Source organism: Lolium perenne, chromosome 1 (genome assembly GCF_019359855.2).
Source record: "Lolium perenne isolate Kyuss_39 chromosome 1, Kyuss_2.0, whole genome shotgun sequence".
Lineage (NCBI taxonomy): Eukaryota > Viridiplantae > Streptophyta > Magnoliopsida > Poales > Poaceae > Lolium > Lolium perenne.
In genome coordinates, this window is record NC_067244.2 from 129,290,474 (window position 1) to 129,316,504 (window position 26,031).

At 45.7% G+C, this 26,031-nt stretch overlaps 1 protein-coding gene and 1 long non-coding RNA gene across 2 annotated transcripts; both read left to right on the forward strand.

Annotated features, from left to right (window-relative positions):
- Positions 1-6,848: 6,848 nt before the first annotated feature.
- Positions 6,849-9,564, forward strand: LOC127301888 (leucine-rich repeat receptor-like protein kinase PXC1). The gene is made up of 2 exons (XM_051332184.2): positions 6,849-8,607; positions 8,717-9,564. The coding sequence occupies exons 1-2, from the start codon at positions 7,293-7,295 to the stop codon at positions 9,331-9,333; spliced, it is 1,932 nt and encodes a 643-aa protein (XP_051188144.1). The 5' UTR covers positions 6,849-7,292; the 3' UTR covers positions 9,334-9,564.
- Positions 9,565-10,813: 1,249 nt separating this feature from the next.
- LOC139830444 (uncharacterized) lies at positions 10,814-14,727 on the forward strand. Its single transcript, XR_011742382.1, has 2 exons — positions 10,814-11,947; positions 14,492-14,727. It is a non-coding gene; the product is annotated as an uncharacterized lncRNA (long non-coding RNA).
- The last annotated feature ends 11,304 nt before the right edge of the window (positions 14,728-26,031 follow it).

Consider the following 26,031-nt stretch of genomic DNA (forward strand, 5'->3'; position numbering starts at 1 on the left):
GACAGGGAACCATGGTCGCGCTCTAAGGAGGAGGTGGAGGAGAAAATGAAGATACAAGGCTTCCACCAGCAGCATGACTCCGAGGACGCCGAGCCCTCCTACGACTACACCGTCACGTATCCGGGTGCTTCTTCTAGCACATACCCGGAATATGATCCATCTTCGTCGTACTACGAAGGTGCTACTTCATGGGCACCATGGGATTGAACTCCACTTAGGCCAAAAGCCTAAGCTTGGGGGGAGGTATACCGGCATCACTCATTCTTTGCATATTATGGTTGCTGGATACCTGTATATACTTGTTTAGTTTTTTTGAGTGGTTTTCTAATGAGAGGGAGATGATATTTGGGAAAGTGCTGCCTGAAAACAGATTCTGTACTGTTACCGGAAAAATTCTCAAAAATAGCCAGAACGATATTTTGCGAAGCCAATTTTTTTGCATGTTCCCCAGGTTGTTATCTAACTTTCATTAGTTGAACACTTTTCGATTTGAGCAGTGGAAGAATTTCTTAAAAATCGAGTACTGTACTGCTGTCAAGTTTGACGAATTTCTGCTGCTTTGTGTTTATGTGACTTTTCTAGATTTCATTTTCTTGTTTTTGCTTTGTTTCCTTCCTAAAACACAAAAAGACCAAAAATATTTCTGTTGTTTCTCTTCTCCATTTGTTTATTTTGGTTTCTTGCATTTATTTTGCTTTATTTGCTATTGTTGGTTTGCTATAAGAAAATCCAAAAAGATTTTGCTTTGTTTGCTTGTTTCCTTTTGTTCTTGTTTCCAATTCGAAAAAATCAAAAATATTTGCTGTTCTTCTTTGGTTTGTAAAGTTCATTATGAGTTCAATGGTCTTCGGTGGCTGGAGCGTGGTTTTCATTTCATATTATCCGAGCTGCGCAAGTGAAAGGCAATAATGACGATCTACGACAATTGGATTGTGGTGAGAGGCTGGTATGAACTCTATTTGTTTTCATTTTTGTACATATACTCATCCACGTGAGCATGCTTAGTTGGTTCATGTGAGGTATATGTCATTTAAGAAAGTCTAGTAGTTCATGATCTCTCATGTTTAGCTCCAATTTATTAATATGAGTAGCATGTCATGGATGTTTGCTTGCATTGTTTTATTCATAAGTAGGTATGACATTGTGGTATCCTCCTATGAATAATTCATTTATATCGACTTGGCACATGCTCACGCATGCATATGACTGAACAAAAGTCAATTAAGCCTCTATGATTTACATTGCTTCAGAGTTCTTGTATCATTTTTATGCCTCCGTTAATTTATTTTGCCGCAAGCATGATTATGACAGTGAATGCTCTCTTGATTTGTCGCTCTCTAGTCTATTGCTAGCCTTCACTTGTACTGAGCGGGAACGTTGCTCGTGCTTCCAAACACCTGAAAACCAAGTTGTTCCAAAGTATCCACCATAAATACCTATGCATGGCATTTCAAACCATTCCAAGTAAATTCTCATGCGCTACCTTTAAAAACCTTCAAAATGCTTCTCAATTTGTGTTAATGTTTCATAGCTCATGAGGAAGTATGTGGTGTTTAACTTTCAACCTTGTCATTTACTCTTGACGGACTTTCATTATGGACTAGTGGCACATCCGCTTATCCATTAATTTTGCAAAAAGAGCTAGCAATGGGGTTCCCAGCCCCGATTAATCAAACTTCATTAATAATTCTCTTCACATGTTTTGCTCTGATTCATCAGTAAGCAACTTAATTTTGCAAATAGACACTCCTCCATGGTATGTGATTGATGGAAGGCACCCGAGGATTCGGTTAGCCATGGCTTGTGTAAGCAAAGGTTGGGGGGAGTGTCGCCCATAATAAAACTAAAATACGTGTGTAAACAAAAGAGAAGAGGGATGATCTACCTTGCTGGTAGAGATAGCGTCCTTCATGGGAGCCGCTCTTGAAAGTCCGGTTGGCGAGGTAGTTGGTGTACCCATTACCATTCGTTGACAACAACAAACACCTCTCAAAATAATTTTACTCCTGTTTTAAAAATAAAAAGCTCTAGCGCATGTTAATCCTTGCTTCCCTCTGCGAAGGGTCAATCTTTTACTTTTATGTTGTGTCTCCATCCTTTCTTTGAGCACTATCTTGAGAGCACAGCTGTCATTCTTAGTATAATATGTTTGTCCCAAAATATGATTAATTGCGGTATAACTTTGATGCTTTTATCTTTGACAATCACTATTTCTAGTCTTTCTATGAACCTCAGAGGTGCCTGGGCATTTATGTTTTGCTAATTGAATATGGACAAGCGAGATACCACTTTATCATACTCTTTTATGAACATTGCAATCCTGCTTATAGACATGATTCATGATGCTGATTATTAATTGTTGGTACCTTTCTATGATTGACATAGCTATTAGATAATCTTATTTGCATGTATCTTATTATGAACTGCCTAAGTGTTAGCCATATCATGAGAATATTTACATCATATGAACAAATGTGTTCGTGAAAGTTCTTTTATCGCATCAGTTGTTAACTGAATTGCTTGAGGACAAGCAATAAGCTAAGCTTGGGGGGAGTTGATACGTCCAAAACGTATCTACTTTCCCGAACACTTTTGCTATTGTTTTGCCTCTAATTTGTGTATTTTGGATGCAACTAACACGGACTAACGCTTTTTTCAGCAGAACTATTCTGGTGTCTTGTTTTTGTGCAGAAATCCAACTTTCAGGAAAATCCTCGGAATTTATGCGAAAGGTCATATTTTTCCAGAAGACTCACGGAGCCAGAAGGGCAAGCCAGGTGGAGGCCCGAGGGCCCCACACCCTAGGGCGGCGCGGCCCAAGAGGGGGGCGCGCGGCCCTAGTGTGTGGCCCCCTCGGCTGGCCTCCGACGCCCTCCTCTGGACTACTTAAGGGGTTCGATCTAAAAATCGCGACCAAGAAGTCGAAGTCGCCAGAAACCCTCCAGAACGCCGCCACATCACGAAACTCCGTCTCGGGGGCCAGAAGTCTCTGTTCTGGCACTCCGCCGGGACGGGGATTGGAGGAGATCATCACCACCGACGCCTCTCCATCAACCAGCCATGTTTCCCCCATCCATGTGTGAGTAATTCCCCCGTTGTAGGCCGAAGGGGATGGTAGGGATTGGATGAGATTGGTCATGTAATAGCATAAGATTGTTAGGGCATAGTGCCTAGTGTCCGTAATTGGTACTTTGATGATATTGTTGCAACTTGTTATGCTTAATGCTTGTCACTAGGGCCCGAGTGCCATGATCTCAGATCTGAACATGTTATTGTTTCATCATGATATTCATTATTTTATGATCTTACCTGCAAGTTGTATACACATGTCGCTGTCCGGAACCAATGGCCCCGAAGTGACAGAAATCGGGACAACCGGAGGGGATGGTAGTGATGTGAGGATCACATGTGTTCACGGAGTGTTAATGCTTTGCTCCGGTACTCTATTAAAAGGAGTACCTTAATATCCAGTAGATTCCCTTGAGGCCCGGCTGCCACCGGCTGGTAGGACAAAAGATGTTGTGCAAGTTTCTCATTGCGAGCACGTACGACTATATATGGAACACATGCCTATTGATTGCTTTGTACTTGGACACCGTTTTATTATTATCTGCAAATGCCCTGCTATGATTGTTACATGAGTTTCTCTTATCCATGCAACGCCCGTTATCCGTCCCCGTGCCTACAGTATTTTAATCCTGCTGTTTACTATAATTACTACTGCTGTCTCTGTTACTCTGCTGCTGTTATTTCACTATTGCTACTGCTATAAAACTGTTACTACTGATAAACTCTTGCGAGCAAGTCTGTTTCCAGGTGCAGCTGAATTGACAACTCCGTTGTTAAGGCTTTCAAGTATTCTTTGTCTCCCCTTGTGTCGAATCAATAAATTGGGATTTACTTCCCGCGAAGACTGCTGCGATCCCCTATACTTGTGGGTTATCAGGCACCGTCAGGATGTTCTACTCGCTCCTGAGAGCGGCAAGTGATCGAGTACATCATCCACGCGATTTATCTCGTTAACGGTTAGCGATCTTCGAGGGTATGTTGATCTCATCTCGTTGCTACCATTGATTAGATTAGATCTTGTCTCGTTATTTCTTCTTGTGGTAGGAATTTTTTGTTTTCTATGCTACGAATCCCAACAAGAAAAAAGACAGGGAGCAAGGGAGGGGGCGGGGAGCGCATTAGACTTGCCAACAAAACACAAAAATGAGATTTGAGCTCATATTCTATTTTCTATTGAATAGGGAATAGTAATGGGGCAAGGCGTTTTTTTGCTTTTTGCTGCATGATAAGGGATCCGACCTGATCCTCTCGGGTGTTTGCCCGATCTTTCACACCGAGACAACCTGGTAGCAGATACTCCCAATTACGCGCGGAACGCAGCCTGAAGTAGAGGATAAATCCAGCAAGCAACGTGATGAAGATCACCACGCCTCAAACCAATCTACGATAATCCTTGATGAACACAAGAACCGCCGCATCAATTTTATTAGATAAACGATGGCACCGTCCCTGGAGGGATGCTTCACCAAGAACACACACGCGATAGCGTTTAGACTAAACTTAAAGTGGTTCTATCCCTAACCCTAGCCGGACCATCTCCTTATTTGAGGGGGTCGTGGCCGGCCAAGTCCTAATGAACTTTCCTAGCTCTACTTGGACATGCCCAAGTCGAAAACACTCAACTTAATAAAAACTCTAATTGGTCTACATATGACCAGAAATATAAAATACATAAAATAAGATACTAACTTGGTGTAGTCCTGAAATTGGGTTTCACCGTGGCCTTCATGCCCGTATCACTGCATATGCTCCTCCCTTTATTTAAAATGCATTTTATACATATTCAAAACTGTCAAATATTTCAAAGAAATGTTGTACGTCTCCATATTCTACGTGCTCATGAAGTCATTTCTACCCGAGTTTTTATGTGCAAAAAAGAAAAGAACCGGTGCTAAAATAAGTCTTTTTGCGAGATATTTTTTTAATCTTTTTACACATGCCATAAAATTGTCATTTTTATGAAACTTTAAGCGATCACAAAACATGGAGATATATGAGCCAAAAAAATATGTTAACATTTTTTAAAAAAATTGGGTAAAGGGAGCATATGCATCTAGGATCAAAAGTGCATTTCGATGCACTTTATAAGGAGTGAGAGTCCCAAATCTGTATTCCAAAAAGCAATTGTGAGAAAAATAAATAAGGTAACATTTTTAGGTTGAAATAAATAATAAATTTCAAATACTACTATAGAGAGACCTTTTTTTTTTGCGAAACACAGTACAATCAAAGACGCTCATACATACGCGTACACACTCACCCCTATGAACGCACACATGCACACCCTACCCCTATGAGCACCTCCAAGAGACTGCGTTGAATAACTGATCCGGCGAGTTTTGAGATTGACGAAGTCACCACAGGCGCCTCGCTGTCGACGGGGCTTTCTAGGGTCAGTGTAGCTGAGAGCTTGAACATGCGAAAATCTCTTTTTAAAGGCAAGTGGCATCGGGCAGTGATATCAGCCATGTGTTGATCAATTTTTTCACAAAATTATGAAATAAATTCGAAACATAATTGAAACACAAATATTTTATGAAAACAAACCCTAGTGATGTTAGCAGTGACGTCATCAGTTTTACTTTTTGTCAGAATGTTTCACAGTATTTTTCAGGTATCACTTTAGTTTCACAAAAAGTTAACTTATGTTTCAATTATTAGTTTATATTAAACAAATGTTAAAAGCCGCACTAATCTTAAAGCACATAGTGGATGGTAGATACGACACCGGTAGGTACCGTTGCCTTTAAATTCACTGCTTTCCTCGAACATGCCTTTTCTTAACTTGGTAGAAGCCTAGAACATGGCAAATCTGCTTGAATCTTTAATCATCTCTGACATCTTGATGCAGAAAACGTCCAATGCTTTCGGAGCTATCAAATTATTTCGTGGATTAGATTTCACTAGCCTGATCCCACTGTTATGAAAAGACTCGCGGCTATACATCAGTTTCTTTCCCAGCTCCTATTTTACACACACCAGACAGTGATTTATGCTCTAATCAGTAATCTTCAGAGAGAAGTAACTGCTTTGCTAGTCAAAACAGAGACTCCTGATGCGTCTTCCCTGCCCGAAATGAAAAGAAAAGATGATAAACAAAGAACATCAAAGATAAATACGACGTCCAATTCATTATCCTGCCAACTGCTAAATGTCCCATGATCATGGCTTGCAGGGAGACTAAAGTTCGGTTTCAGTAAGCCCAGTACGTCTCGTCAATCGCCGCACGAGTCAGATCGTAACCGTCCGGTTTCTCCTGCACCCACAATCCATCGGTTGGTGTGGCCTCCCGATCAGTGAGCAAACCGCACCCAAAAATTCGCAGTATTTCCTCCGAGCTTCGCCGGGGGTTATCTGAATTCAAGAAATAGGTTTCGTGGATTCAGCCTTGAATAGCTGTCCTCACTGAGTTTGAGCTTGTTTAGTGCACCACTCCTCAAAGGCTCAAGCCAACTATATACTTCATCGCATAGAAACAAATAAGGTGCTGTATTTGCCAGTAAAATGTTGCTACTCCTTTGACACATATTACTTGTCGCTGAAACGAGTGGACAAGCGCACTAAAATATGTCTAGTACACAACACGCGGATCAGTGACAAGTAATAGCAATGGGAGGAAGTAACTTTTATTGTCGGTATGTAAAAGTTATGGAGTTATGAATAGTTTTCTAACGACGACAGTGATCAATGATGTAGAAATTTCTTCTTGTGTTTCACTCTAGAGCAACCTCAAAAATCAATGGGCCCTTCTCTCCAAAATCAAATCTTCCTGGAGGCAGACAAACAGGTGTGAAGGTGTACCACCACACCACTAGAAATCATCTGAAATCCTCAACCAATTCAGCACTTCAGTTTGCTTAGGCGGCGGCCCTTCTTCTTCTCCGGGACTCCAGCTGCGCCCATCCGAATTAGTTGGCCCGTCACTACAACCGCGACCAAACTGCCGAGGTGTAGTTCACGTCCAACTCCACCAATGCATACTACCAGCACACACTACCACCATTCCTCTCCTCCTACCACTAGTATCACCACCACCTGCTGGCCGGCGCCTCCATGTATTCTTGCCTTGCACATCTCGGCAATCAACCTGCTGTTAGTGTTAGGCTCGATTTGTAGTAACATTTGTTTATACCCACCCTGGTCATCGTAAGGAAGTGTGGCGTCAATTCGATCTGGGATTTTCATGCCTGTTACCTGACACAAGTTTACCAAGAACGGCGCAAATGAATAAGCCGAGGCGCGAGCTTCGGCTACGGCGGTGGCTGCTGGTTCCGTGGGTCCTCGCGGTTGTGGTAGCTGGCGTGACGACGGCGGACTTGTCGGAGTCGGAGTTGGAGGCATTCCGCGATGAGCGTGGCGGGCTAGTGGCGCTGCGGGACGGGCTGCGCTCGGCCAAGGACCTGCACTCCAACTGGACGGGCCCGCCGTGCCACGGCGGGCGCAGCCGGTGGTACGGCGTGTCCTGCGACGACGACGGCCGCGTGGTGAGCCTCGCGCTCGACGCGATCCAGCTCACGGGCACTCTGCCGGCCGGCGCGCTCCGCGGCGTCGAGCGGCTCGCCGCGCTCAGCCTGCGCGACAACGCCATCCACGGCAAGCTCCCAGAGCTCGCCGGGCTGGACCGTCTCCGCGTCGTCGACCTGTCGAGCAACCGGTTCTCGGGCCCCATCCCGCGCCGGTACGCGAGGGCGCTGCCCCAGCTCACGCGGCTCGAGCTCCAGGACAACCTGCTCAACGGCACCGTGCCGGCGTTCGCGCAGAGCGAGCTCATCGTCTTCAACGTGTCGTACAACTTCCTCCAGGGCAAAGTCCCAGACACGCACGCGCTGCGCCGGTTCCCCGCGAGCGCGTTCGGCCACAATCTCAAGCTCTGCGGCGAGGCCGTGAATGCCGCGTGCCGCTCCGGGTCGCCGTCAGCCGGTAGCCGCGACGGTCCGGTCGTCAGGCCGGATGACGAGTCCGGCGGGCGGCCCGCGCGCCAATCCAGGAGGTTCAGGCTGGCGGCGTGGAGCGTCGTGGCGATCGCCCTCATCGCCGCAATGGTGCCATTCGCCGCCGTGCTCATCTTCCTGCATCAGACCAAGAAGAGCCGCGAGGTCCGACTCGGCGGCCGGGCCGCACCGGCAGGAGGAGCAGCGGACATCAAGGACAAGGTTGAGGAAGGTAAGAAGAGCGGCAGCGGCAGCGGCAGCAGTGGCCGGGACGCGCAGGCGCAGCTGCAGTTCTTCCGCGCGGACAAGGCGGCCGGGTTCGACCTCGACGACCTGTTCCGGTCGACGGCGGAGATGCTCGGCAAGGGCCGGCTGGGGATCACCTACCGCGTCACGCTCGAGGCCCGCGGCCCCGCCGTCGTGGTCGTGAAGCGGCTGCGCAACATGGGGAACGTGCCGCGCAAGGACTTCGCGCACACCATGCAGGTGCTGGGCAAGCTCCGGCACGAGAACGTGGCCGAGCTCGTCGCGTGCTACCACTCCAAGGAGGAGAAGCTCGTCGTCTACGAGCACGTCCCAGGGTGCAGCCTCTTCCAGCTCCTGCACGGTACGTCGTCGCTGCGTCGTGCAGCCTCTTCCGCCTCCTGCAGACCTGCACAATATGGTGAGGTGAGGTCGACTGATCGTGCTCTGCTTTGATTCTTCCGTGCGCGCAGAGAACAGAGGGGAGGGCAGGATCCCGCTGCCGTGGCCGGCGAGGCTGTCGATCGCGAAGGGCATGGCGCGGGGGCTAGCGTACCTGCACCGGTCGCTGCCGTTCTTCCATCGGCCGGCGCACGGCAACCTCAAGTCGTCGAACGTGATCATCTTCTCGCCACACGGTGGCAAGCATCTGCATCAGCACCTGGTGCCGAAGCTCACGGACTATGGCTTCCTCCCGCTGCTCCCGCACCACGCGCACCGGCTGGCGGCGGCCAAGTGCCCGGAGTACACCCGTGGCAAGCGGCCGTCGTCCCGCGCCGACGTGTTCTGCCTCGGCCTCGTGCTGCTGGAGGTGGTGACGGGGAAGGTGCCCGTGGACGAGGCCGACGGCGACCTGGCCGGGTGGGCACGGCTGGCGCTGAGCCACGAATGGTCCACGGACATATTCGACGTAGAGATAGTCGGAGAGCTGGACCGGCATGAGGACATGCTGAGGCTCACGGAAGTCGCGCTGCTGTGCGCCGCCGTAGAACCCGACAGGCGGCCCAAGATGCCCGACGTCGTCAGGATGATCGATCACATCGGCACCGCCGCGGACGAGGAAGGCAGGTGGGAGCTCGCCGTATGCTGATCTTGAGCTGTATGCATGCGCGTGAAAATTTGTGCTTCCGCTCGACACGATCTCTGTTTTTTTTTTTTGGAAGGCTTAGTTTCACACAAATGTTGTATCCTTGAGGACAATTTGTAAAAGAAAGCTTTGGGTTCGTAAATCCAATTACAAGAAGAGTACTGTATTTGAATTAAAATAATACCTAGCTAGTTCACGAGCCACTACGATTTTGTATCTCTCCCACAATGAATAAACTCGACTTTTCAAATATTTCCAGCTTTGGTTATTAAACACGATCACTTTGTTCTCATTCCCGTATCTTATGTGACATATTTTATTTTCTTATTTCAAAGAAGTACCGCTCAACTATTTTGTTAAGGTTGGATTCTAGTATTGAATCGCAACCAACTCTCCGCAGCAAAAAGGTGCCAGTGTTGGATATTTTGAAAATGGTATTTTTACGTATTTTTCGCACATCTTGTAGTTGCATTTCATTCTTGTATCGTGTTATACTTTCTTATTCTAATGCAGTATCATCATACCAATTTTTTTTAACAATTAATACCATATATATTTATAGTACCAAATCGTACATGATAGATACACATGAGTTGTATCCGGCGACTACAAAATAAAGTCTAAAAGAAACGATTAAAACTTCAAGTTTTTATTTTATTTTATGATACAATTGCATACTTCTCTGAAAGTACCACCCAACTATTTTGTTAAAGTTGAGTTTTAATATCAAATCGTAACCAAATCTTGGCAATGAAACATGCCAATGTTAGGTACACTAGTTTAAATATACAACAAATTAGTCTTCAATGCATTTTCGGAACATCATATGAACAACTATCTTGGACGTTAAAACGGTATCATCAAAATTATCCTACCAAACTTGTGTGTACAACTATGTGTCGAGAAAACCGTTAGTATGAAAATAATTTTTTGCATCGTTAAACAATTATCTGGCATGAGGAATAATTTACATGAAAGAGAGTTGCACTATATCTGAACAAGCAAAATATGAAGCACAAATGTACAAATAAATTTTTGGTTGTGAGTCGGGTTCTTTGCCTCTTAGATACCAAAACTTCGAAAGATGGTACCCCATAGAGAGCCACTTCGGAAGGAACCTGTGATGTTGGATTGGTGCTTTTATATGGAGATCAACTTGTTCTTATCTACAGTCATGACCAGTTTATGTGTGTTTATGCTATCATTCTCGAAATACCCAAAGGGATATTAAAATGTCTAATTCCCACAAAGCAATGATAAAAATATAGGCTAAGAAAATGGAATAGAATTTATAGAAAGATCAGAGAGGTCCAGAAATAGAGGTACCCAAACATATGAACAAGTGTTTAATCAACATTGGATGTTTAAGTTACCTAATGAAGAGAGTGTGTGGCAAGAGTTACTACAAAATAACTACTTGTCTAGAAGAATACGTTGTCTCGAGTGCACCAAAGCTAACTCGCTCTATGTAACGGCCCAGGATAGTACCCCTAATAGATCTGCTTGTTCTTTTTCTTTTGTGCATCATCATGGCATCATGCATCATATCATCCATGTTTTTACTAAATAAAATTTATTTTATAAATCCTAATTATTTTGTGTTTTTCCCTCTCATATGGTTTCAAATTCAAAATGATATTTATTTGTTCTAGCTTTGTTCTTTTAAAATTGGTTTTCAAAACAGTTTCAGAATTAAAAGGATTTTAAAATAAAAACTCTTCTTCTCTTTCTTTTATCTGCTTTGCAATTCAAAGCAAAACTAAGCAGCGTTTTGAAAAGAGAGAGCAGCACCACGTAACCAATCTTTTCTCCTTTCTGGGCTTTACTCTTTTCAGCCCACAGCCCACCAACAACCTTTGCTGCTTCCTGCTGTCGTTGTCTTCTTCGTACGGCGCTGATCCCCACGCTCCACGTCGCCATGAAACTCGATGGGACGTCCGAGGATGTCCGCATCCATCCTATAAATCTTCCCTGTTCCTACCCTGCAACCCTAGCCCTGCTAGTCCTCTTCCCCGCCGCCACTCTCTCCCGTTCTGTTTCTCCTCGCTCATCCTCTCCGCTCCCAAGATCATCCCGGCGTCTGCAAGGACAAAGACGAGCATGCATCCGTCCCCGCCCTTTCGCGCGTGCCAGCAGCCGCGCGTGTACAAACTCATCGACGCCCGGTTCCCCTGCATGACTCCCGCCGCTCGCGCCCGCGGGCTGCAGCGCGTCATCGACCTGCCGCCGTCGTCCGCCTCCAGCTCGCCAAGCGTCGACGCCGCGGCCACGTCTGCGTCTCTCCGTCGCCCCAGCACGCGCCGCTGCAACCGCGTCCGCAGCAGCCTCCAACCGTCGCCGTCCGCTCCAGCAACTCATGCTCAACGTCTCTGCTCTCCGACGTCTTCGTCGCGGACATCATCGACCCAGCGCGACGGCCAGGCCCTGCACCTCGTCGCTGCGTGTCCGCTGGCCAGTCGCTCGTCCCTGCCTTCTTCATCCTGGTCTTCCTCAAGGACGCCAAGGCCGGCAGCAGCTCGAGCTCCTCCACGTCTTCATCATCTACCACCCGGCCACCTTCTTCCTCAACGCCGGCGAGCCCCTCTGCCGCTTCTTCCTCGTCGTCGAGCAACCCTGGGTGAGCAGCATCAACACCACGCTTTCCCCTCTGCATGAATCTCTGCGACGTCGAGCGAGAGAACGAGATCGAGTGGTTTTCGAAACAAAAGGTCCCGTTTTTGTTCTGCTTCACGGTGGCTACTCCCGACGAAGATCCCCGGCGAACCAGACAACCTCCGTTCGAGATCTTTGTACCGTTGGATGCACAACAGCACAGGCTACATTTTGGTTTTTGAATCGTCCCAAACCGTGCAGCATAGACGTCGCCATCTTCGTTCAAAGTTCGACCCAGAAACAGTTTTCAGTTTTCAGCTGGCAGCGTCTCGTCGCTGATCCGTTTTTCCGGCGAAGTTCACCGGCGTCCCAGACCACTTCAGCACGAGCCAATGGTTCCTTTCGATGCTCCCCACAACCAGCTCCATCTTTGTTTTTGGTTCGCACAAAACCGTGCCCGATGTTTGTCGCGGTCACGACTTTAATATCCGTGCAAAAATCTGTCTACAGGAACACCAGCTGTCATGTTTTCAGTTTGTAGTGTTCATTCTTCAGTTAACCACGCCTCTACACTTTACATCTCCTGCACCCTGTATATGATCAAATCTGATTCAGCAGCCCACTGGCAGCAACCCTGATCCTCAACCGTGTAGCCCAGAGTTCGAATCCTGGCGCGCGCATAAAATCCAACCTTTTTTGTTTCTTGCACGTTGGGTGCTGACGTGGCCATGGAACCACATGTCTATGGCTGTGGCTAGCATCAGTTCCGAGAATATGTTTTCCGGCTCAAAATTCAATTTCAGTTTTCAGCTTTTGCACAAACAGATGGTTTTTCAAATGAATTAAAAATGCACTTTTATAAATCCAAATCAAACAAACTTTATGTCCTTTTCAATCACAAAAACATAAGGATCATGAATTTGCCATCCATACATGTGTTTGCTTCTTGCATCGTGTCGAGACGTGATAGTTATGCATGTTCACCTAACATATATGCGGAGTATTTCGGATATCCGACTAAGGTTTCCCCGCTCCGTTTAACTTTGAAGTAGCTCACCCTTGCCATGTCTATGCCATGTTAATCAACACTTAAATTTATCGGTAGAAAATGCAACTCCAACCTAATTTGCTTGTCCGGGGTTCCGACTCCGATTAATATGAATAAGTTGCATTGCACCATATCTGCCATGTCATGCATATCATCTTCATCATGCTGGTTCTTCATCCGTAGTAGTAAGTTCGCATCCGTTGTGTGTTCCAAAGATTTGCTTCTTCCTGATAGGATCACGAAGTGGTGTGGTGAGATACGACGAGTTCTCCGACAAGTTCTCCTAGCCTTTTCACAAAGTAGCCCACCCCTTCACCTATTTTACTTTTACATGCTCTTTTGATCTATTGCTATCCTTATGTTGCGATTCTCGTTGTGTCACGTGTCCTATCCACCTCGTTACCTATATGTCCGAGATACACCTCCTCGCCCTACCTATTGTTTGTTGTTTGACAGCTTAAGTAGTCGTAGGCTAGTTTAGGGTTTTGTTGATATCTCGAAATGTTCGGGATATCTTGTTGGGAGGTTATCACATGCTATATCATTTGTTGGAGATAATCACACTTTACTTTATTGTTAACAACTAAAATTGTAAGCGAGGCATCTGTGAGCCCCTTTATAAAGCATCTAACTTTGACTCGCTAATGTCCCCTAGGACCCGAGTTCTTGTTATCTGTTCCGAGATTGAGCGCTCTACCCATGCGTGGGGATGATTATTGGGACCCCCCCTCACCCTTTACCTTTTCTCAAGTCAGTTGAAAAGGGGGCCACAACCTTGGTTTTATTTGCCTATGCCATGTATGCCATGCTTTACTTACTGTTGCCTTCGGGTGTTTACTTCCTGTTGCCTTCGGTGTTTATATTCTCAGATCGTACTCGCGGAACGTTTAGTGAAGCGTGTGGTTTGCACGCCTAGCCGTTAACGCAAACCCCGAGTCCGCTCGAGTACACGACTTCGTCACGGGTAGCTTAGTCGGGTGGCCCCCTAGACTTTCTTGTTGAACTGGAACGGTCTTGTTGTGAGACATCCACCGTCGTAAGTGGGTCGAGCATGCGTATGGTTACATTTGGGCAACCCCTGCAGGGTGTACATCTTATCGATAAGCCGTGTCCGCGGTTATGGACGACTTGGAATTGTATAGCTCGATCATAGAACAACTTACACCTTATTTCCTGTTGTTAATAATTTGCTAATAAAACTCTTTCAAAAGTGTGTGTGCCTTTGCAATACCTCTTGGCGAAGGGGGATCGCATTGGCTGGGTTATGTTTGCAGAGTATAGAACTGTTACCTTGTGCGCTCTCTTATCTTCTCTGAGTAGACGGATGTTGTAGCGTGTCTCTATTGGATAGTAGCTTTGCTGCCGCTAAACTCCACATATAGCCCGGAGAAGTTTCTACCGCCAACCGCCGAGCATAGCCGGTCTTGTCTCGCAAGTACGTGCCAATGGTACTTACCCTCGCCTTCCTTTCTTTTTGTCTCCTCCCCCTTTTGTCGGCAACCGATGGCCCGACTTTGACAGGTACGAGATGACGACGTTAGCAAGGTTACCCTTCCGGCTTGGCCTGGGCAGGGTTATGGACGCCGCTGGTTATTTTCAGGACTCTTAGTCCAATTTGTATCTTGTCCGTACTCGGATGTATTCGATCTTCTGTATGATTCGGATCTTTGTATTGTATATTTGTATCTTGACTCGTTGGAGTCGTTGTTGTAATATATGTATCTTGTGGGCTCTATTGTAATCCTGTTGTAATGTTACCGCTCGTGTTAATTCCTCTGGCATCACGTGTGTGATTCGTCGCGCACGTCGTGTCGGAGGGCGTCTCAGAATCGATATCGTGCGGATTTCGGCGGGATCGCTGGAATCCTCATGGTACCGGTTCCGGGGCGTCACACTCTACATTTTGGAAGTACCTTGAGGCTTAATTTTGGTTTCTCAGCGTTGTATTCTATATAATTTTCTTATGGCGGACCCTAGAAAATTCAAATGTGTGGTAATGATCCCCTTAATGAGCCTAGTTATACGCATGTTTGATTTTTTGAGGACCCCGTTCTATGCTGAAATGGCACTGTGAGTCTGTCTCGAACACTGAAAACACCGACTCCAGGGAAGAACGGTCATTCTAGAAAAACCATTAGGAAAATGAATTATATAAAAAAGATCGATTTCTTAAACGAGACGCCACGGTGCATTTTGGTTCTAATAGTTTGTAGTACTCCCTCCATTCCAAAAAAAAACAACTCAACTTTTTCTAAATATATATACATCTATAACTAAAACATGTCTATATACATTCGTATCTAGATAAAGTTGAACAACTTTTCTAGGGATGGAGTAAGTATTTCTTTTCCTCAAATTTTCAGTTCAGACCACAATTGCCTCATAAGTGAAGGATATAATCAAAATCTGATTCAAAATATTCTAGGAATTATAAACTCAAAATCCAACTAACTTTAATTCCATTGATAATATCAAGAACGGTCTTGGGTGAGACAAAACAAACAAACAAAAAATTTCAGACAATATTATTGTGTTGCTTCACTGACTTTTCTGGAAGTTAGAAAATATAAGACCATTTTAATCAAAAATTTTGAAAAAATCTAGTCGGTAATATCGTTTTTCATGAATTATTCTTGTTGGTGAAATTGAACAAGAGATCACTAGGGTGTGTTTCGAGTGAGGTGGTTAAATAAAAAGTTTTTAACCGTTAGTAGGGGCGTGTACGTCAGTCAGCCTTATGACGTAGGTCATTGTACACTATTAGAGAATTGACACAATCATGTTTCTTTGAGTAGATTAGGCCGTCTCGATGGAGCACGGCTCAATATTATGTTAGGAGAGCATCGAAGGGGTTGAGCATGGACTCCAGGCCCAACAAGGATTCCGGGACGTAGTCAAGGTTCCAAACAATTTTAGTCTGAGTCAAATAAGGTTTCTAGGATTCAAGAGTAGAGTCTGAGTTGGAGCTCTAGCCCTCTCCCCTTCTTGTATTGATGTATAAAGTAAATGATCCTCCACCCCCTTGGGAGGTTTATGTAGTGAAGGGGTCATTGAAAATGACCAAAATTACCATTCATGGTGGTAGGTCGGAGAGTATACTTGTAAGGCTTGGTCCATAGTCGATGAGGGATGTGGATGAGAGAGAAGATGGTCCATGGTCCATGGTGGACTAGTCCAATTAGGATTTGACCTAATAGGTTTCTTGCTTCGTGGGTTTCACCTTTAACCTTGTCTTTTATCTCTTGTCATGATCATTAACCCGTTAACCGTGCCATGGCCGATGTATAGCTTGTTGACCAATATTGGATTTAATTTGCTTAACTTTTGTATACGTATGTGCATAGCTAGCAGGCTTGGGGTCCCATTTAGGAGGACCTTACCCATTTCTACAACGGTGCTATGGGTAGGACTGTTACCAAGGTGGGTTGACCTTAAGATCATGAATATTCATATATGATAGGATATTTTGGGACCATTTAAAAAATCAAGTTTATAATGTTTCTTAGGAAATAATACAAGCAAGGAATTCATGCAAGGGATTTTTATTTTTTATATTTCTTTTACTTTTTGAAGATGATCAAAATTGCCCGCACATCTTTCTACATCAACATCTTGAATATTTCAAAACACAACTCTTCCACAAGATTCTAATTTGATACATTAAAACCATATTCATGTAGGAGTGCAAATTTAGAAAATATCACAAAATGAAAATTGGGGCCACCATTAATCACCACTTTATTGTAAAAAATACTTGACAAATATAGGAATGGACATACAAAGCATAATATTCATGTGAAATAAAAAAAATCCTAAACAATACATGATTAATTTCATGTTCTACATCAAGTTTGAACTTTTAAACAGTTAAAAACACTTCAACTTGCGGGAAATAAGATCAAAAGCTTCGAACAACATGATCATAGAACACATTGGTGGGTTTTTTTTCGAAAAGTCCAATCTATTCAGAAACCTCAACAACATTACAAAGAATTCCGAAAATAAAAATTATAAACAGGTTCTTGAACCACCTAGCGACAAGTCTCGAGCGAGCCGAAGGCACGCGGTCCCCCCCCCCCCCCCCCCCCCCCAAAAAAACCTTGGAGTTTAAAAGCGTCAGGGGCACGTGTCATGTTGTAGTGGTGTTGTTTTGACTAACGGATGTAGTAGTAATATACTCAGTCTATCAGGTAGGGCACTGAAAATGTGTGAAGAACTTCGTGAGTAAAACTAGACAGAGTGTAGACTAACATGCCCATCTACCTTCATAGTGGATATATAGTACCATATGTGTGGTAACATAAAAGGTCACATTTATTACTTTGTAGAGTCATTTTTTTTCTTCGGATGTGTGAGGTGACGATAACTAGCTAGTTATCACAATCCTCTCTTTTCTCAATTAAAGGGATATCATATCATCAAAATTCTTAGTTGGAAGTATATGTAGTTCTATACTACTCAAAGGTTAGACATCTTTTGTAGGATAGATGAAGTTTTTTTATAAAGAGTGTTTTATTATTTAAAAGGTTAATAATTACAGCCGACATTTGCATAACTAGAATGCACACAGCCGAACCAAGTCCAAAGTACAAACTTAAAAAAAAAGCAAAATACATATCAATAACGATAATTGTAAGACACCTAAGGTGATGAAGGACATATCCGAAGATTATGATGGCATCCATGTTGGGTAAAAGTATCCATCGCCACGTCCTACAACCGTGTAGACACCTCCCTAAACAGGTCGCCGTAGAGATGATCATAAATGAAGTGTACTGGTGCACCGGTAGATAAGCTGCATCATAAAAGAGGGCTGTAAGTGTTATGTCCGGGTTTCACGGACGCCCGTTACGGGCGACGCCGGGGCGATTCTGGGCGCTCGCCCAAGGATCGGACGCCGACGACACCGATGAAGATGACGGAGAGGAACTGGTTTCGCCGGCGATAGGCCCCCTTGCCTATCTATGTCGGACGCCGGTGGAGGAGGCGTGCGGTCTCGCTGAGGCGGCGACTTCAGCGATCAGGCGACGAGAAGAGAAAAGAAGAAGACAGAGAGAGGCGGCCCAAACCATCCGATCAGGTGAGAATCCATCTCTGCTTGATAATGGTGTGATGTCTTCTGTGAGCAGGTGTGAGATGAAGAAGCATGCCCTTCCAGTGCTGTCGCCCACGACATTTGCGTTGGAAGAATTTGATGCAGCTGAATGGATTTCGGTCTATCTGCGTAAGAGACGAGCACAAATGACACGACGGAGTCCTCTTCGATCTGCGCTGATGACCACCCCAAATTCTGCTACGAATCCGATCCAATTTCAAACTCATATGAACTATGTGGGCCAACTGGGCCATGAACATGCAGTCCGCCGATTTGCCCAATTGCAGGGCCGTATGGGCCTGGGGCGATCGACGAGACGACCTTCTGTCTGTCATCGGCTACACTTTGATCGTGGCTCGATACGGACTCTAGGGTTCGGTGTCGCTAATTCCGTGTCCCAAGTCCCAACTGAGCGTACGGGAGGCTTCGTCTTCTGGCATCCTCGTCGCCGCCATGGCCAGCCGAGATGGTTCAGGGAATTACCGCGGGCGTGCACCGCCAGCGGGAGGGCGTGGTTGAGGCCGGTGGGACGGCGGCCCCAATGGTGGCCGACTTGAACAAGGGGGCCCGAGCGGTACAGCGCCGTCGTCGGGAGGGCGTGGTGGAGGCCGTTGGGATGGAGGTCCCAATGGTGAACGCATGCAGTATGAGCACGGGGGTTCGAGCGGCACAGCGGAGTCGACGGAAGTTGGTGACAAGCAGGCCAGCAGTACTGTTTATGGTGACAGTGTGTTTCGGGCTGGTGATGTTCGCCCGAACAACTACGGGGCTGGTAATCGTAACCCAAATTTCCGTCCAAACAATGGCGCCGGCGATGGCCGTCGAAATTTTGGAGGAAACTATGGGAGCTACAACAACCGGAGGTTCACCAATTCTGGTTATGGAGGAAGGTATGACTCAAATCGTAATGCATATAATAACGGAGGTTTATCGGCTAGAGAGCAGCAATTGGTTAAGGAGACGGCTGAGGCTTTAGCGCGTAAATTTGTAGATCGAACTAGCCAGAGAGAGCCTGTGATTTCATCTAGAGTTCCTGCACAACCAACAGTTCATGCTACTAATTCCAATAATGTGGCTAGACAGACTTATGTGCCAAAGGTTAACCAAAATGCTGATATTTCTCCAAACCTTGGCCATTTGCAACAGGATCAAGACATGGAGCAGCGTTCAGTGGATGTATCCATTGTGGATGCAGACATTGATGAATATGGAAGAGGGATGGCTTCGGATGGAGGATCAGATGCTGGCGGTTATGTCCAAACGAAGAAGAAGGGTGGTCCAACTTGCTATCGTTGTAAGAAGCCGGGTCATTGTGTGAATGATTGCTCTGTTGTGTTGTGTGACTGTTGCCAGAAGTCCGGACATGCTACTGTTGATTGTCCTCTTCTGAAAGCACCAAGGCCGAGGATTGCTATGTATGGTCTGGGACATCCAGATCTTTCATTCTGGGAACTGCCCATGTCAGATTCGGTGAGACCTTGTGTGGAAAACACGAGGCTTGGACGTGTGAAGATTACTGGAGGGTCTCTCTCAATTGACGAAATTGTTACACAGTTGAGATGGATAGTGGACACAGATGATCAGTATCAGTGGGATGTACAGATTGTCGAGCAAAACAGTTTCAAAGTTAATTTCCCAAGCAAACATGATCTTGTAAGGGTGCAGCGGTTCGGTCGGTTCCAGGTTCCAAGTACTCAGATACATATTGTAACATCCCAAATTTCAAATAAAGGAAGAAGAACAATTCCAAATATCCAAATTTCAGAACCAATAAAAACTTTTACTTTGCATATAGTACCCTGCATAGGACTTGTGCATTTTGAGTGATATGCCATGATGATTGTTATCTTTGTGAGTATGATGAACTCTAAAACCCTAGAGAGATCAAGTGATGATCATAGATTCAATAAAGCAAAAAGAGAAAGAAATCAAATATTATTAAAACCCTAGAAACCCTAACATATGGTCTATGTCATTTTTGTAAATTTGATCTTAGACCCAATTGATCTTCACCAATAGTTGTAATATGATATTAAAGAGTAATTACAACTTTGAGAATCAAAGATATACCATTTAAACCAAATTCAAATTTCAAAATATGATCACATATGATAATGGTCATTTCTGACTTTTATAGTCTGGTCACCACTTTGAGCCTCTCTATTTCAAAATTTCTAAACTAAACAAATCCAACTCTTGGCATGTCATCCAAGTACACAACAAGGGGAACAACTTTTGTAAAGATCATGATACCAAATTCACTTTGGATCACAAGATATGAGCAGGCAAAGATGAGACATTGAAACAGATTCAACAATCTCCATTTTCAAATTGTGATCAAACCTTGCTGCCCCTTGACCATTTCTTGGCTAAACCAAGTCCCCTGGACATCACTCTACCTAGCCCATGCAAGAACACGCCATGGACACGACCAGATCATGGCCGGCCATGGCCATGCCGGCCACGTCGCCCCTCGACACGCCTCCCCCCTTTTCTCTCCACCATCGCCACGGCCACCGTGTCCAACGCGTCGCCCACGACCTGCTGAGATCATCCGTGCACGCCGTCGATCGCGAGGACGCCGACAGGACCCGGACGACGCGCGCCCAGGTACGCCCAGGTACGCCGCGAGCGGCATGGGCGACGTCACTAGCACACGGACGCGCGCGACCCGGCCACGCGGCGCTCGCCAAATCTCGCCGTACCCCGACCATATCCGCGCGCCACGGTACGTACCTCGCCACGCGGAGCTCGCCGGACACGCCGACGTCATGCCTTGGCGACCACGGCCGCCGGAGAGGACGAACGCGCCCGCCACGGCCGCGACAGTACACGCGCCCGCCCGACCACCGTACGCCACCATTTACCGCGCCGTTGACGCTCCGAGGACCGCGGTGACGTCGTGAACACCACGGCGCCAACGCCTAGCTCGCTAGCCCACCAGAAACGCCGCGCCCTTGTCGCCATTGCCGCAGCACCTCAGCACCCACGCGCGCCTATAAAAGGAGGCATCCATTCGTCAATCAGAGCACACCACCACCCTCCCCTCTCCTTCCTCGACCTCCTAAGCACCTCACCATGCTCGATTAGCCACTACCGCCGCCCAATCGACGCATCACTGCCACGGAAGCCCTGCAGCAATCGCCGGAGAAGGAGGCCGCCCCAAGCGACGCCACTGCTACCAGGAGCCTCGCCGTCGTCTACAACCTCGTCAAGCACACTGCCAACCCTAGCTGGAGCCACCGTAAGCCCTCCGACCCCCTACCTGCGCCGCCGGCGAGCTTCTCTCTCGCCGTCGACGACGACACACGTGAACCGTTCGATCTCGTTCTAATCCAACGCACCGCAATGCTCCATACCGTTTCGGGTTTAAAGAGCCGCAGACATGCGGGACCCACGCTGTCAGGCGGCCCACTCGCACTGGATGCGCTGTTGGGCTGAGCAGGCCGTTAATTTAAAAACCTGGCCCGTTAGCACTTCCCGCCAGCCCGTTTAATTCAAATTTCGTTTAATAAATTTAGTTTGAATTCAATACTGAACCCAACTTTGAAAATTCATAGAATCTGTTTGGCTTGGCCAAATTTAACAAACTTTATATATTTGGAAAGCTAGTAAAAAGATCTGCAATATGCCACTGGTCTCACCTCGAGATTTGTTGTAGAAATAAAATGATAAAAAGAAGAAGGCAGGGACTTTTTCATATTCAAATAATTATTAAAAATTAACCAAGATAGATATTTAATTAATTCCAACTCCTATAGCTCACATTTGACTTACACTAATTGTTTCTGCAAGAAAATGGTGTGGTCACTTTGCATGATCATGCCCTAGATTAAGTAATGGACAATATGGCTAGTTTAGTTTGGAGATATTGTCCAAAACTATTATGTAAGTCATATGAAGTATTTTACTTCATTTAAATCTTGTCCCAAATGAATTCATGTGATGTTTGTACCCCTGGTCCAAACACTCCTATATGAATATTTGGAGATTTAAATCATTTATAGAATTATAAAATGGTATGAGGTGACATACCTCATTTAAATCATTTTCTCAAATAATAATAATGAATGTTGACTTTGGTCAATATGAATTCATGTATGGTTATTTGAGAAGTTAAATCTTAAGAAGATTTCAATGAGAGGAAACTATGTTCCTCAAAGACTAAATGAAAACTATTAATTACATATATAATGAGAAGAAATTACTTTTCTTTAATAAAGAAAACCAATGCACCTAATTATTTTATGTGTGTGCTTAGCATAGATTGTGTGAGATAATGATGTGCTTAGCATAGTCCTTGAGCTTGTTTAGTGATTATACCTCGTATTCAAATTTAGACGCTAGCACCGAAGATTACCAAGAGGAAGGAGAATTCTACCCAGAAGAGGAAGAAGAAAACCTAGAGAACTACCAAGGCAAGCTAATACTCTTGCAAAGTGCGAAGCCCTCCTTGGGCAAGGCACCATGATTCTTATCTTTCTTCATACAATCCCATCCTACATTTATATCATACAAGTCTTACTTGTTGTTTTTCAAAGAGTTGATTTCAAATGGTATAGGTGAATGAAACTACTAGAGTAGCAAAGTTAGTCTTATAGATAGCATAGCAATGTAGCACCCCTCATGATTAGTGCTAGTGCTAAAATACTAAAACTTGACTACTCTAGATGGGAACATGTGAATGGTTGAATTTGAAACCTTGGAATGATGAAACATTCCATGGAATGACTTGAAGTTGAATGTGAACAAGAGAAGATAGTGATTTTTGATGAAAACCTGATATTGGTTTGAATGCGATACCTTTCCAAATTTTGAGTACCCCCACAATACCTGATTATGGGTAGGGCTTAACTGGAAGTTTATAGATTTTAGTATGAGTTCCCTCTAAACACACGTCATAGGGGTTATGCCGCGGCTGCCTCCATTGCTGAGAAATGAGGTGAAATTGTACGGCCAAGCCCTGTGCAGTTCCCAGGTTAACAGTTGGTTTTCACTGGGAGGCCAAGCTCATGGGGAGAGGTGCTCATACTAGGATGTGTAAGTGAAAGGTTATGGTTGATGATCCGCGTACTGTGTTACGGTGACTCGGAGTTATTCCGACGGATGAAATCAAATGTTGTGGCACAAGTGTGCAACCTCTGCAGAGTGTAAATCTATTCGAATAGCCGTGTCCACGGTTACCGACGGTTGGAAGGGCCATACAGTTTCCTGTGTCAGATTTTTGAAAACCTTAGTGAATGTGAATGGTGACTTGGTGACTTGTTGGAATTACAACCAATGTTGTGGGAATGACACTAATGTTCCCACTTGAGTTAGTTAGCACATGATCCAAGCTTGTGAACTAAAATTTGGCTTATGCAAGTTAAACTAGAGCTTAGTACCTTTAGTTGACATTTTACATTAGTATTAGTTTGCAAGTACTTAAAGTACTTACGGCTTTGTCCCTGGCTATTCAAATGGCCAGAGTACGATGATGAACAGAACTATCACGAGGATGACCAGTAGGACGCCTACGACAACTAGGGGTTTCTGACGTCAAATGTTGGCCTGTGGACTAAAGAGTCCATCTATAATTACGCTTCCGCTATGTATGAACTTGTGTATGTATGTTGATTGAAAGATCAACTATTTATGTAAGATGAATCATGTGATTCAAGATTGTAAGACATTAGGGCTTGTAATAAATAATGACTGTGATATTTGACTATTATGCCTCGCAACAACATTATCCTGGGATTGCGATGAATGACATAATAGGCATCTGGACTTAAAAATCCGGGTGTTGACAAGTTGGTATCAGAGCCATTATTTGACCTTAGAAAACTTTAGTTAGAATGAGCGTTCATAAAAACTTAACTTTGAAATCAAAATGAAGAAAATATTTATGAAAAATTATTCATATTCTTGTCTTGGAGGCTTTTACGAAATTTGATAAAAACATGCTCTTTCTTATGATGTCTACTTAAAATTTTGCCACACTTGTTCAAATCTCTAACTTACTCTCCCAATTCACTTTCAGATGGAGCCCAACGCACCCGTCAACACCAAGTTTTACCAACTTGGTAACGGAGGCAGCTTGATTTTCGAGCACGATCTCACCGCGGTCTCGAACTTTCTGGGACGCCTCCAGCCCGAGTTCCATGGGATCCAAGTGAACGATCAGCCTGGCGGCGAGATGCAATGGATCATTACTGCAGATCTAAGGGGGAACATGGAGTCTCCTACCTCGGAGAGAATCCTGTTCTCTTTCCGTGAGAGCAACTGGCTTGATGGGCTTGCACGAGGCCTGTAGGAGGCACTGGCACGCCTTTGCGGACAGAATGCTGTGCGCCTGCTTGCGTCCCGTTTCGCTCACCTAGTGAAGCGTGATGCCGCAGGAGTACCCATGGCTCTGCAGTCTCACCCTGAGTTGAGGCATCACGCCGAGCATCTAGACTTCACGCTGTATCATACTCAGCTGGATCTGGATAACGCCCGGATGTATGCGAACCAGACTCACCTCGCCCTGGCCACCCATGGCGATGCTATCAAGATGCTGTCTCGGGACCGCAACAAGCTTCGCCTGCGGTGTGCGAAGAAGGATGCTACTATCACGCGCCTTCGCGCTCAGATAGCATCACTTGAGACCACTGTCAAGGCTCAGGAGGAGCAGCTGCAGGAGATGGAGGAAGACGAAGCCGGTATCGATATTCAGGGAGGAGTAGCCTTCCTGAGTGACGATGACGACTTCGAGGAGGACGAGTTCACGGAGGAGGAGGATTACGCGTTCCTGGAGCCAGGACCTGATGATGTCGTTCCCATCGACATTGAGGATGAGGGTAGCCACACCTGAGCACTGATGTAGGCATGAGTTGTATCCCGTCAAGTTGTATCGTAGCATGTGAAATGGTTCTTAAAACCATTAGAGTGTTGAACTACTAGTTTGTAATATGTGATGTGGCATGAATGAATGAGTGAATGTTTGTGTGTGTCATCCAAAGCATTCAAGTTTTTACAAGTTTTTGAACTTATTCAAAATAAACCATAGAATTTCCCTCTTATCTTATAATCTCCTGTATATTCAGATGGCCCCTCCCAATCGCAACAACAACGATGCCATGATGCAACTGCTGCAAACCCTGCTTCAAGACAGGGAGACTGAAAGGGCTGAACGTCAAGCCAACATCGCAGCCCTGCAAAACCTTGCTAACCAAGGCCATGGAAATCATGATCATCCCGGATCCAAACTCAAGAACTTCCAGAATACCAACCCTCCGGTGTTCAGCAAGACTGAAGAACCCCTCGACGCCGACGACTGGCTCCAGACTATGGAAAACAACTTGGAGGTCGCCGGAGTTGAAGCCAATGAGAAGGTCCTGTTTGCAACCCACTACCTTGCCGGACCAGCTCGAGCCTGGTGGACCAGCACCCGTGCCATGAACGGAGGTCAAGTCATGACTTGGGCAGATTTCAAGCTCAAGTTCAGCAAGTACCATGTGCCCCCGGGTCTTATCAAGAAGATGCGGGATGAATTCCGCAAACTGAAGCAAGGACGGATGACGGTGGTAGAATACCGCGACAGGTTCCTTACACTGTCAAGGTATGCCCCCGATGAGACTGACACTACTGAGAAGAGGCAAGAGAGATTCCTGAACGGACTGCATGATGAGATGCAGACTGTCCTAGTCAACATCCCCTTTGCCGACCTTGAAGCCCTTGTTGACTCCGCCATTCAGATGGAGGGCAAGTTGAACCAAGCCAATGAGAACCGCAAACGCCGCATGATGCACCAGAGTGGGCCCAGCAATACTCCAAAGTATCGCCCCAGCTCAAGCGGAGGTTTTGCCCCCAGAAACAACAAACCCCAGATGCAGACTTCACGCCCCGGTTTTCAGAACCGGAGTGGAGGAAACCCCAGGCCAGGAGGACATCCCAACCACAACCACAACTACCAGAGCAACACCAATAACTTCAACCGTGCCCC

What these genes read in the sequence shown, in the direction of transcription:
- LOC127301888 (XM_051332184.2), top strand. Translation starts at nt 7,293, where the DNA reads ATGAATAAGCCGAGGCGCGAGCTTCGGCTACGGCGGTGGCTGCTGGTT. An exon ending in CCTCTTCCAGCTCCTGCACG is followed by an intron (nt 8,608 to 8,716) that starts GTACGTCGTCGC and finishes CCGTGCGCGCAG; the next exon opens with AGAACAGAGGGGAGGGCAGG.